This window comes from Leopardus geoffroyi, chromosome X (assembly GCF_018350155.1).
Source record: "Leopardus geoffroyi isolate Oge1 chromosome X, O.geoffroyi_Oge1_pat1.0, whole genome shotgun sequence".
Lineage (NCBI taxonomy): Eukaryota > Metazoa > Chordata > Mammalia > Carnivora > Felidae > Leopardus > Leopardus geoffroyi.
In genome coordinates, this window is record NC_059343.1 from 58025654 (window position 1) to 58039175 (window position 13522).

General features: G+C 38.2%; 1 protein-coding gene across 1 annotated transcript in view; it reads right to left on the reverse strand.

Moving 5' to 3' along the window:
• The window catches only part of TEX11 (testis expressed 11), a 241843-nt gene that overhangs the window by 191271 nt on the left and 37050 nt on the right, over positions 1-13522 (reverse strand). The window contains exon 8 of the mRNA XM_045471521.1: positions 9702-9782. Within this exon, the coding sequence (XP_045327477.1) occupies positions 9702-9782 (81 nt within the window). The remainder of the gene's footprint in view (positions 1-9701; positions 9783-13522) is intronic.

The window sequence follows — 13522 nt, forward strand, 5'->3', positions numbered from 1 at the left end:
TGCTACAAGGACTGGCGGGAGGAAGCCAGGGGGGAGGGGCAGCCCGCCGGCCAAGCAGAGGCCCTGAGTCTGGCTTGCAAAAGTGGAGGGGCCAGACGAAGTGTGTTCTGGGACTTAACATCTGGAAGGTTATAAGTTAACATCTCGGCTCGGAGAGCAGGAAGGCTAGAGGACAACAGGAGGGAAAGTTGTTGAGCCCACGACGACAGAGCTCAGCTTGGTGGGGAACAAAGGCGCTTGCCAGAGCCATCTCCCTCGCCCATCCCCCAGCCAAAATCCCAAAGAAAACCAGTTCCTGCCAGGGAACTTCCTTGTACCGGGCAAACACCCAACGCTGTGCTTCTGCGGATCCATCCCTCCAGCAGCGAGTCTGACTCCCTTCCAGTGCCGCAGGGTCCCTCCCGAAGCAGATCTCCGAAGGATAAGCAGATAAGCGAGCTGAGCCTGCCCCTCCAGCCCCTGTGCACCTTGCAGATCCACCCCGGTTAACACTCCAGATCCCCAACACCACAAGCCTGGCAGTGTGGAAGTAGCCCAGAGGGGCCACACCACCCCACAGTGAATCCCGCCCCTAGGAGACAGGAAGAGAAGGTACCCACCAGTCTGACTGTGGCCCCAGCAGTGGGCTGGGGGCAGACATCAGGTCTGACTGCGGCCCCACCCACCAACCAAGACAGAACAGGGGAAGTGCCCTGCAGTTCCGCACCACTCCAGGGACTATCCAAAATGACAAAACGGAAGAATTCCCCTCAAAAGAATCTCCAGGAAATAACAACAGCTAATGAACTGATCAAAAAGGATTTAAACAATATAACAGGAAGTGAATTTAGAATAATAGTCATAAAATTAATCGCTGGGCTTGAAAACAGTATAAAGGACAGCAGAGAATCTATTGCTACAGAGATCAAGGAACTAAGGAACACTCAGGAGTAGCTAAAAAATGCTATAAATGAACTGCAAAATAAATTGGAGACAACCACGGCTCGGATTGAAGAGGCAGAGGAGACAATAGGTGAACTAGAAGATAAAATTATGGAAAAAGAGGAAGCTGAGAAAAAGAGAGATAAAAAAATCCAGGAGTATGAGGGGAGAATTAGAGAACTAAGTGATGCAGTAAAGAGAAATAATCTACACATAATTGGTATTCCAGAGGAGGAAGAGAGAGAGAAAGGTGCTGAAGGTGTACTTGAAGAAATCATAGCTGAGAGCTTCCCTGATCTGGGGAAGGAAAAAGGCACTGAAATCCAAGAGGCACAGAGAACTCCCTTCAGACGTAACTTGAATCGATCCTCTGCACAACATAGCATAGTGAAACTGGCAAAATACAAGGATAAAGAGAAAATTCTGAAAGCAGCTAGAGATAAACGTGCTGTAACATATAAAGGGAGACCGATAAGACTCGTGACGGATCTCTCTACTGAAACTTGGCAGGCCAGAAAGGAATGGCAGGAAATCTTCAATGTGATGAACAGAAAAACTATGCAGCCGAGAATCCTTTATCCAGCAAGTCTGTCATTTAGAATAGAAGGAGAGATAAAGGTCTTCCCAAGCAAACACAAACTGAAGGAATTCATCACCACTAAACCAGACCTACAAGAGATCCTAAGGGGGATCCTGTGAGACAAAGTACGAGAGACATCACTACAACCATGAAACCTACAGACATCACAATGACTCTAAACCCATATCTTTCTATAATAACACTGAATGTAAATGGACTAAATGCTCCAGCCAAAGACATTCGGTTTCAGAATGGATAAAAAAACAAGACCCATCTATTTGCTGTCTACAAGAGACTCATTTTAGACCTGAGGACACCTTCAGATTGAAAGTGAGAGGATGGAGAACTATTTATCATGGCACTGGAAGTCAAAAGAAAGCTGGAGGAGACATACTTATATCAGACAAACTGGACTTTAAATTAAAGGCTGTAACAAGAGATGAAGAAGGGCATTATATAATAATTACAGGGTCTATCCATCAGGAAGAGCTAACAATTAATAATGTCTATGCGCCGAATACGGGAGCCCCCAAATATATAAAACAACTACTCACGAACATAAGCAACCTTATTGATAAGAATGTGGTAACTGCAGGGGACTTTAATATTCCACTTACAACAATGGATAGATCATCTAGACACACGGTCAATAAAGAAACAAGGGCCCTGAATGAGACATTGGATCAGATGGACTTGACAGATATATTTAGAAGTCTGCATCCCAAAGCAACAGAATATACTTTTCTTCTCGAGTGCACATGGAACATCCTCCAAGATAGATCACATACTGGGTCACCAAACAGCCCTTCATAAGTATACAGGAATTGAGATCATACCATGCATACTTTCAGACCTCAATGCTCTGAAGCTTGAAATCAACCACAGGAAAAAGTCTGGAAAACCTCCAAAAGCATGGAGGTTAAAGAACACCCTACTAAAGAATGAATGGGTCAACCAGACAATTAGAGAAGAAATTTAAAAATATATGGAAACAAATGAAGATGAAAAGACAACAATCCAAACGCTTTGGGATGCAGCGAAGGCAGTCCTGAGAGGAAAACACATTGCAATCCAGGCCTATCTCAAGAAACAAGAAAAATCCCAAATACAAAATCTAACAGCACACCTAAAGGAAATAGAAGCAGAACAGCAAAGACACCCGAAACCCAGCAGAAGAAGAGAAATAATAAAGACCAGAGCAGAAATAAACAATACAGAATCTAAAAATACTGTAGAGCAGATCAATGAAACCAAGAGTTGGTTTTTTGAAAATATAAACAAAATTGATAAACCTCTTCTCTTTTTGAGAACAAAAAGAAAAGGGAGAGGACCCAAATAGATAAAATCATGAATGAAAATGGAATTATTACAACCAACCCTTCAGAGATACAAGCAATTATCAGGGAATACTATGAAAAATTATATGCCAACAAACTGGACAACCTGGAAGAAATGGACAAATTCCTAAACACCCACACACTTCCAAAACTCAATCAGGAGGAAATAGAAAGCTTGAACAGACCCATAACCAGCGAAGAAATTGAATTGGTCATCAAAAAATCTCCCAACAAATAAGAGTCCAGGACCAGATGGCTTCCCAGGGGAGTTCTACCAGACGTTTAAAGCAGAGATAATACCTATCCTTCTCAAACTATTCCAAAAATTAGAAAGGGAAGGAAAACTTCCAGACTCATTCTATGAAGCCAGCATTAGTTTGATTCCTAAAGCAGACAGAGACCCAGTAAAAAAAAAAGAACTACAAGCCAATATCCCTGATGAATATGGAGGCAAAAATTCTCAATAAGATACTAGCAAATTGAATTCAACAGCATATAAAAAGAATTATTCACCAGGATCAAGTGGGATTCATTCCTGGGATGTGGGGCTGGTTCAACATTCACAGATCAATCAACATGATACATCACATTAATAAAAGAAAAGATAAGAACCATATGATCCTGTCAATCAATGCAGAAAAGGCATTTGACAAAATTCAGCAACCTTTCTTAATAAAAACTCTCAAGAAAGTCGGGAAAGAAGGAACATACTTAAACATCATAAAAGCCATTTATGAAAAGCCCACAGCTAATATCATCCTCAATGGGGAAAAACTGAGAGCTTTCTCCCTGAGATCACGAACACGACAGGGATGTCCACTCTCACCGCTGTTGTTTAACATAGCGTTGGAAGTCCTAGCATCAGCAATCAGACAACAAAAGGAAATCAAAGGCATCAAAATTGGCAAAGAGGAAGTTAAGCTTTCACTTTTTGCAGATGACATGATATTATACATGGAAAATCAGATAGACTCCACCAAAAGTCTGCTAGAACTGATACATGAATTTAGCAAAGTTGCAGGATACAAAATCAATGTACAGAAATCAGTTGCATTCTTATACACTAATAATAAAGCAACAGAAAGACAAATAAAGAAACTGATCCCATTCACAATTGCACCAAGAAGCATAAAATACCTAGGGATAAACCTAACTGAAGATGTAAAAGATCTGTATGCCGAAAAGTATAGAAAGTTTATGAAGGAAATTGAAGAAGATATAAAGAAGTGGAAAAACATTCCGTGCTCATGGATTGGAAGAATATTGTTAAAATGTCAATACTACCCAAAGCTATGTGCACATTGAATGCAATCCCAATCAAAATTGCACCAGCATTCTTCTCAAAGCTAAAACAAGCAATCCTAAAATTCGTATGGAACCACAAAAGGCCCCGAATAGCCAAAGTAATTTCGAAGAAGAAGACCAAAGCAGGAGGCATCACAATCCCAGACTTTAGCCTCTACTACAAAGCTGTAATCATCAAGACAGCATGGTATTGGCACAAAAACAGACACATACACCAATGGAATAGAATAGAAACCCCAGAACTAGACCCACAAAAGTATGGCCAACTAATCTTTGACAAAGCAGGAAAGGACATCCAATGGAAAAAAGACAGTCTCGTTAACAAATGGTGCTGGCAGAACTGGACAGCAACATGCAGAAGGTTGAAACTAGACCACTTTCTCACACCATTCACAAAAACAAACTCAAAATGGATAAAGGACCTGAATGTGACACAGGAAACCATCAAAACCCTAGAGGAGAAAGCAGGAAAAGACCTCTCTGACCTCAGCAGCAATTTCTTACTTGACAAATCCCCAAAGGCAAGGGAATTAAAGCAAAAATGAACTATTGGGACCTCATGAAGATAAAAGCTTCTGCACAGCAAAGGAAACAATCAACAAAACCAAAAGGCAACCAACAGAATGGGAAAAGATATTTCCAAATGACATATCAGACAAAGAGTTAGTATCCAAAATCTATAAAGAGCTCACCAAACTCCACACCCGAAAAGCAAATAATCCAGTGAAGAAATGGGCAGAAGACATGAATAGACACTTCTCTAAAGAAGACATCCGGATGGCCAACAGGCACATGAAAAGATGCTCAACGTCGCTCCTTATCAGGGAAATACAAATCAAAACCACACTGAGATACCACTTCACACCAGTCAGAGTGGCTAAAATGAACAAATCAGGAGACTATAGATGCTGGAGAGGATGTGGAGAAACGGAAACCCTCTTGCACTGTTGGTGGGAATGCAAACTGGTGCAGCCACTCAGGAAAACAGTGGCTTTATTAAATATTAAATATTAATATTAATTAAATATTAAATATTGGGGCGCCTGGGTGGCGCAGTCGGCTAAGCGTCCGACTTCAGCCAGGTCACGATCTCGTGGTCCGTGAGTTCGAGCCCCGCGTCGGGCTCTGGGCTGATGGCTCAGAGCCTGGAGCCTGTTTCCGATTCTGTGTCTCCCTCTCTCTCTGCCCCTCCCCTGTTCATGCTCTGTCTCTCTCTGTCCCAAAAATAAATAAACGTTGAAAAAAAAAATTTAAATATTAAATATTAAAAATAGACCTACCCTCTGACCCAGCAGTAGCACTGCTGGGAATTTACTTAAGGGATACAGGAGTGCTGATGCATAGGGGCACTTGTACCCCAATGTTTATAGCAGCACTCTCAACAATAGCCAAATTATGGAAAGGGCCTAAATGTCCATCAACTGATGAATGGATAAAGAAATTGTGGTTTATATACACAATGGAGTACTACGTGGCAATGAGAAAGAATGAAATATGGCCCTTTGTAGCATAGGCCATATGCTAGTTTGGATGGAACTGGAGAGTGTGATGCTAAGTGAAATAAGCCATACTGAGAAAGACAGATACCATATGTTTTCACTCTTATGTGGATCCTGAGAAACTTAACCGAAACCCATGGGGGAGGGGAAGGAGAAAAAAAAAAGAGGTTAGAGTGGGAGAGAGCCAAAGCATAAGAGACTGTTAAAAATTGAGAACAAACTGAGGGTTGACGGGGGGTGGGAGGGAGGGGAGGGTGGGTGATGGGTATTGAGGAGGGCACCTTTTGGGATGAGCACTGGGTGTTGTATGGAAACCAACTTGACAATAAATTTCATATATTGAAAAAAATAAAAATTAAAAAAATATGTTCCCAGCCTTTTATGGAGTATTAACCTTTCATTTTGCAAGCAATACACATGGCAAAAAAAAAAAAAAAATACAAAGAAGGTAGAGATCTGTAAGTCTGTTGTATATTGGTCATACAGAAAGGGACTTATGCAAGATTCAGGACCCATGGGATCTCTAGAACCTCCAGCCACTGTTATATCTACCAGCCCAGAAATGATAGCTCCAACTGAATATCTACTTTACAATGCCAACATGAGATTATATGGATGATTTTTAAAACTCTATTAGATACTGCTGCTACAAATGAATTTGATCACCAACTTTTCAGTTCAATCAGAGGTTTTGTATTTTTAATTAACCAGGTAAGTTAATCTTCTACATATTACTTTATATATTAGGATTTTAACTCAGAAAAGAACAAACCTCCTATTATTTTTCCAGTCCCAAGTTCCAAGCTATTTTCTTTGTGATTCTGTTATGTTTTATACATTTATAGATCATGTATTTTTTAATTTTGTTCAATTATAACGGTGTAGCAATAATTGAATGATAATTGCCTGGCTTTCTTCCTTAATGGCTTTAAGACATTTACCTTCCAATCCCTCCCTGACTTAGCTTTCTTTCATCCTCAGATAGCTCAATAATAACCAACAATAGGTCATTAGTTACTTCTCTTGTACCCTAAGACACGATTTTCCAAACACTTAATTTCTCTGCTGAACCAATACAGAATCACCTTCTGCCTTCATGTTAACACTTTACAGTAATTCGTAACCCAGTTTTTGCATACAGGAAGGATGTCTCAGAAAAAGAGGATTGGTTTATTTAATTCATTAATTCCTTTTAAGCGAATAACTTTATGTTAGCTCTTCTCTAACCTGTATCTGATCATTTCCTCTCATAAGATTTTCTGCTCTAGATTTTCAAGTCCCGTCTAAACCTTAAGCCCATCAAAAACACACTACATAATTTCATTGACCTTTAAAATTGTTAGTGTCCTGGGATGCCTGGGTGGCTCAATCAGTTGAAGATCTGACTCTTGATTTCAGCTCAGGTCATGATCCCAGGGTTGTGGGATTGAGTCCCATGTAAGGTTCCATGAGCATGCAGCCTACTTGGGATTCTCCTCTCTCCTCTGCCTCTCTTCCCCACTCGTTCTCTCTCTCTCTCTCTCTCTCTCTCTCTCTCAAAATAAATTAATAAGCTTCAAAAAATTAAAACTGTTAGTGTCCTAACAATATAATTCTATCAACCACCTTCCACATAAAATACAAACTCTGAACTCTAGAATTAAAGGTCATTTACTAGTAGCCCCATCCTGACAAAGGCATAATTACTCTTGTATTATATATACTAGATCTTCTAATTCAGCCCTTTCCTCTCTCTCTGCATGTGCTTTTCCCTTTATCACCTCTAACACTTTGCAAGATACCAAAAACTTTCTTTTCCTAAACACCACCTAAGAGTCTCCTTTCATATCTTCAATATACTATTCAGTGTCCATTTACTCTCCAAAGCATATTAAAGAAAGGTCTCTGACTTAAAGCAAATTATAATGTGAAATAGATAGCAACAGAGCCAGAGCCAAAAGAAAGAGATGGTAAAAACATTAAAATGCAAACAATCCAAGAGATTTTACAGAAAAAAGTTTTTAATTAATTAGAGTTCAGAGAAGTTGCTGGGTATCAAAAGCAGCTTCATTCTTATACATCAATGGCAATCAATTTAAGGATATAATATTTAAGATATCACTTATGATAGCAAATGAATATGAAATATCTTTATGCAGAAAATTACAAAACTATGTTGAGACACATTAAAGAAAATTATATAAGTTAGAATCTATCAGTCAAGGATAGGAAAACTCAATATTATATAGATAGTGATGCTCTCCAAATTAATTTAATCAACTATTTCAATCAACATCCCAATAGTTTTTCACCAAACTTAACAAACTGTCTCTAAAATGAATATGGAAGTCTCAAGTCTTAGAAAAGCTACAACAATGGTGAAAAAGAACAAAGTAGGACCTGTCCTATTAAGACTACACTAGGTTAGGGGTGCCTGGGTGGTTCAGTCAGTAAAGCATCAGACTTCAGCTCAGGTCATGATCTCACATTTCGTGGGTTTGAGCCCCATGTCAGGCTCTGTGCTGACAGCTAACAGCCTGGAGCCTGCTTCAGATTCTGTGTCTCCCTCTCTCTCTGGCCCTCCCCTGCTCGCCCACTGTCTCTCTCTCTCTCTCTCTCTCTCAAAAATAAATAAACATTAAAAAAAATTAGAGAAGACCATACTAGGTTTGGGGCACCTGGATGGCTCAGTCAGTTAAGCGTCCGACTCTTGATTTTGGCTCAGGTCATGATCCCATGATTGGTGAGTTCAAGCCCCGCATCAGGCTCTGCAGAGCCTGCTTGGGATTCTCTGTCTCTCTGCCCCTATCCCACTATCCCACTCACACTGTTATTCTCTGTCTCTCTCTCTCTCTCTCTCTCTCTCAAAATAAATAAATAAATATACTTTAAAATAAAAATATTTTAAACTGATAAAAGTAACTAGGTAAATATAAGAGTATTATTGTAGTTTCAATTTATAAATCTTTTTTTCTATATGATATAAAGGGAAAATATGTTTAAAAATAAGTATAAATCTATTGGGCACAAAATATATGTCATTTGTGAACACAGATGTACAGTAACAGAGTTTATGTATAGTATTAAAGCTAATAAGGAGCTAAGATGGCAGAGTAGTAGGAGGACCCTAGGCTTGCCTCATCCCTTGAACACAGCTAGATAAGTATAAAATCATTATGAATACCCAATAAATCAATCTGAGGACCGACAGAACAAACTGCACAACTACAGGGAGAGAAGAGGCCACATCGTGGAAGGTAGGAGATGCAGAGACATGGTTTGGGGGATGAACAGCTGCAGATGTTGCAGAGGGGATGGAGCCCTGGTCATGGACAAAAAGAAGAGACAGAGAGAGAAAGAGGAGAAAGAGAGAGAGAGGTGCACAGGGGATAGCACAATCATATAACTGGCAATATGTAAATATTTACTAAATTAAGTTCTATATTATAACAGAGTATTTGGGGGAAAATAACACCAATCTCACAAGTAGGAACATTCACCCCAATATCCAAATATATCTTTGTTATCAATTCCCTCTGTGATAGTAGAGAATGAAGTAGACATAGTCAGTGAGAAAAGAAAAAGAACAGGATAAGAATAGGAGATGAAGTTGAAAAATTAAAACTTATCAACCCTGGATTTTTTTTCAACCCTGGAACTGTGATGAGAACTGGTCTGGGAAGTAGGCTTTATTTACCCTATCAAATTTCTCACACTTCCACAACCCAAAATAGAAAAACACTATGGCAGTGATATGACTAATTGTTGTCAACCTTGCCAGCAGGGAAAAAAACTCTTTTTTTTTTCATTTTGTTCATCACAGAGCTTCAAATATGAAGGAAATATTATCAAAATGGTTTGACAAAAAAGGAAAGCAAAGAAATTTTAAGAAATAACCTTTTGCTTTTTTAAACCCCCTTTCTAGTAAAGAGCAAAGAAAATATTTCAAAGATCAGCTAAGTAAGTGGAATGGACTCAAATACAATCTCTAAAAGTTTGCATGAAGTAGTAATGATTCTTCCTAGAACTTGATATAGCTCATGTTCAAACTCTTGGAGAATAAATGCAGATTTCACTCACCATTTTGGGGAGCCTTATCAACATATCCTTACAGCGCAGTGAACATGAAGAGGCTCTTTGAAAATCCCCTAGAGCAATTGCCTGGGAAAGTGGAAAAACATCAATAATTGGTTAAAATAAAATGACAAGCTATTTGTCTATAAGTCAATTTAACATATTTGTAACTGGAGTTAAAAAGTCTTAATTTGTTTCCTAGTCTTTTTAGCAACACTGGTTGGTCTAACTACACACAATAGCCAGCTCTAAATACAGAAAAATAAAAATAATCCTGGGTAACACGAGTTGACAGTGAATGGGAGTCATTTACTTTGTTCTGGAAATGGCAAAACTGGTGTACAATCTTATATTATATTATGATATTATGCCATGTCTAATAGATGTTTACCCAGCTTGAACAGCTCTTGCATTTATCTCCACATTAGAGGGATTTTTAATATTTTTTAATTTTTATTTACTTACTTATTTATTATTTTAGAGAGAGAATGCACATGCATGAGCATGAGCAAGGGAGAGAGGCAGAGGAAGAGAAAGAAAGACAGAGAGAGAAAGACAGAGAGAGGGAGAAAGAATCCCAAGCAGGCTCTACGCTTAGTACAAGCCTAATGCAGGGCTCAATCCCACGACCCTGGGATCATGACCTCAGTCCATGAAATCAAGAGTTGGGTAGGGGCGCCTGGGTGGCTCAGTCAGTTAAGTGCCAACTTTGGCTCAGGTCCTGATCTCACGGTCCAGTCCGTAAGTTTGAGCCCTGCGTTGGGCTCTGTGCTGACAGCTTGGAGCCTGGAGCCTGATTCAGATTCTGTGTCTTCCTCTCTCTCTGTTCCTTCCCCAATTGTGCTCTGTCTCTCAAAAATAAATAAACATTAAAAAAAATTTTTTTAAATAAAAACAAAAGAGTTGGGCAGACAAGCATCCCTAGAGGGATTTTTAAATGTTAAATAGGAGCTTTTTGTCCTAAAATAGGCTCCTAATAACTTCACAGTCTGAACTGCTGTAAATATCTCTCTCTCCCTCTCTCTCTGCCTCTCCCTGGTTCACATGCACATGTGTTCTCTCAAAATAAATAAATAAACATTAAATAATAATTAAAAATTAAAAAATAAAATGAAGAGCAAAGTTGCAGGGCTCATACTTCCCAATTTCAAAACTTACCACAAGGCTACAGTAATCGAGATTGGTAGTGACAAGGGACGTATAAGTCAATGGAATAAAACAGAGTCCAGATATAAATCCTTACATTTAAGATCAAATGACTTTTTATAAGAGTGCAAAGACAATTCAATGAGCAAAAATTGTCTTTTAAAAACAGTGATGCTGGCACTGGATACCCAATGCTAAAGAATGAAGTAGGATACCTACCTCACACCATATGAAAAACTGACTAAAAATGGATCATGGATTCAAATATAAAAGCTAAAAACTATAAAATTCTTAGATTAAAATACAGGAGCGTTAAATCTTCATGACCTCATGTTAGGTGATGATTTCTTAAATATGAAAACTAAGGCTCAAGCAACAAAAACAAAAAATTAATAGATGTAAATTCTCCCCAAATTGATACACAGACTTCACACAACTCCCATCATAATTCCAGAAAAAGATTTTTTGGTAAATGTAGACAATATTTTTGTGAATGTAGATAATATTATTCTAAAATTCATGTGTAGGCAAAAACCTCTTTGATCTTGGCCGCAGCAACTTCTTACTGAACACGTCTCCGGAGGCAAGGGAAACAAAAGCAAAAATGAACTACTGGGACCTCATCAAAATAAAAAGCTTCTGCACAGCAAAGGAAACAATCAGCAAAACTAAAAGGCAACCGACAGAATGGGAGAAGGTATTTGCAAATGACATATCAAATAAAGGGTTAGTATCCAAAATCTACAAAGAACTTATCAAACTCAACACCCAAAAAACAAATAATCCAGTCAAGAAATGGGCAAAAGACATGAATAGACACTTCTCAAAAGAAGACATCCAGATGGCCAACTGACACATGAAAAAGTGCTCAACATCAATTATCATCAGGGAAATACAAATCAAAACCACAATGAGATACCACCTTACACCTGTCAGAATGGCTAACATTAACAACTCAGGCAACAACAGATGTTGGCAAGGATGTGGGGAAAGAGGATCTCTTTTGCATTGGTGGTGGGAATGCAAGCTGGTGCAGCCACTCTGGAAAACAGTATGGAGGTTCCTCAAAAAACTAAAAATAGAACTACCCTACGACCCAGCAATGGCACTACTAGGCATTTATCCAAGGGATATAGGTATACTGTTTCGAAGGGACACATGCACCCCCATGTTTATAGCAGCACTATCAACAATAGCCAAAGTATGGAAAGAGTCCAAATGTCCATCGATGGATGAATGGATAAGGAAGATGTGTGATATATATATATATATATATATATATATATATATATATATACACACACAATGGAGTATTACTCAGCAATCAAAAAGAATGAAATCTTGCCATTTGCAACTACATGGATGGAACTGGAGGGTACTATGCTAAGTGAAATTAGTCAGAGAAAGACAAAAACCATATGACTTCACTCATATGAGGACTTTAAGAGACAAAACAGATGAACATAAGGCAAGGGAAACAAAAATAATATAAAAACAGGGAGGGGAACAAAACAGAAGAGTCTCATAATATGGAGAATAAACTGAGGGTTACGGGAGGGGTTGTGGGAGTGGGGATGGGATAAATGGGTAAGGGGCACTAAGGAACATACTCCTAAAATCATTGTTGCACTATATGCTAACTAATTTGGATGTAAATTAAAAAAAATTGAATTAAATTAAAAAAAAACTTTGTACAGATATTTTAATGGCTGAAATATCCTTCAAATATAGATGTGCTATAATTACCTGTGATAGTAATTTCACTTTGTAAAATGCTTACATTTTTGGCCCATTATAAATAAAAAAATGATGAATACAAAAAAATAATAAAAAAATAAAATTTATGTGTAAAGGCAAAGGAATTAGACTAGAATTAAACAATTCTGATAAACAATAAAATTGAAAGAATCTCCATACTAAACTTTAAAACTTAATAGCCACAATAATCAAAACTATTTGGTATTGAAAGAATAGATCCATAGATTTAAAAGAGATCCCAGAAATAGATACACCCAGATAAATAAGTGTGGTGAATTGATATTTAACAAATGTGCAAAGAAATTCAGTAGTGGAAGGATAGTCTTTTCAACTAATGGTACTGGAGCAATTAGATATCCATAAACAATGACAACAAAAAGAGTTAATCTAAGCCTCACTCCTTATAAAAAAAAAAGTAACTCAAAATCAATCATAGATTTAAATGGAAAAGGTAAAGCTATAGAACTTTTTTTAAGGTGGTTTTTCTATTTTTTTAAAGTTTATTTACTTCGAGAGAGAGAGAGAGAGAGCACGGGAGGGGCAGACAGAGAGGGAGAGAAAGAGAGAAAATCCCAAGCAGGATCTGCACTGGCAACACAGAGCCTGACGTGAGGCTGAAACCCACAAACTGTGAGATCATAACCTAAGCCAAAACCAAGAGTCAGACACTTAACCAACTGAGTCACCCAGGTGCCCCAAAGCTATAGACTTTTAGAAAAAAACAGAGGAGAAAATCTTTCAGATCTAGAGCTTGGTGAAGGCTTTTGAGATAGAATACCAGAAGCACAATCCATTGTAAAAAATCAACTAAACTTTATCAAAATTAAATACTTTTGCTCTGCAACCCTATTAAAAGGATGAAAAGACAAGCTGCAGACTAGAAAATATTTATAAATACATATACAACAAAGGACTCAAATGTA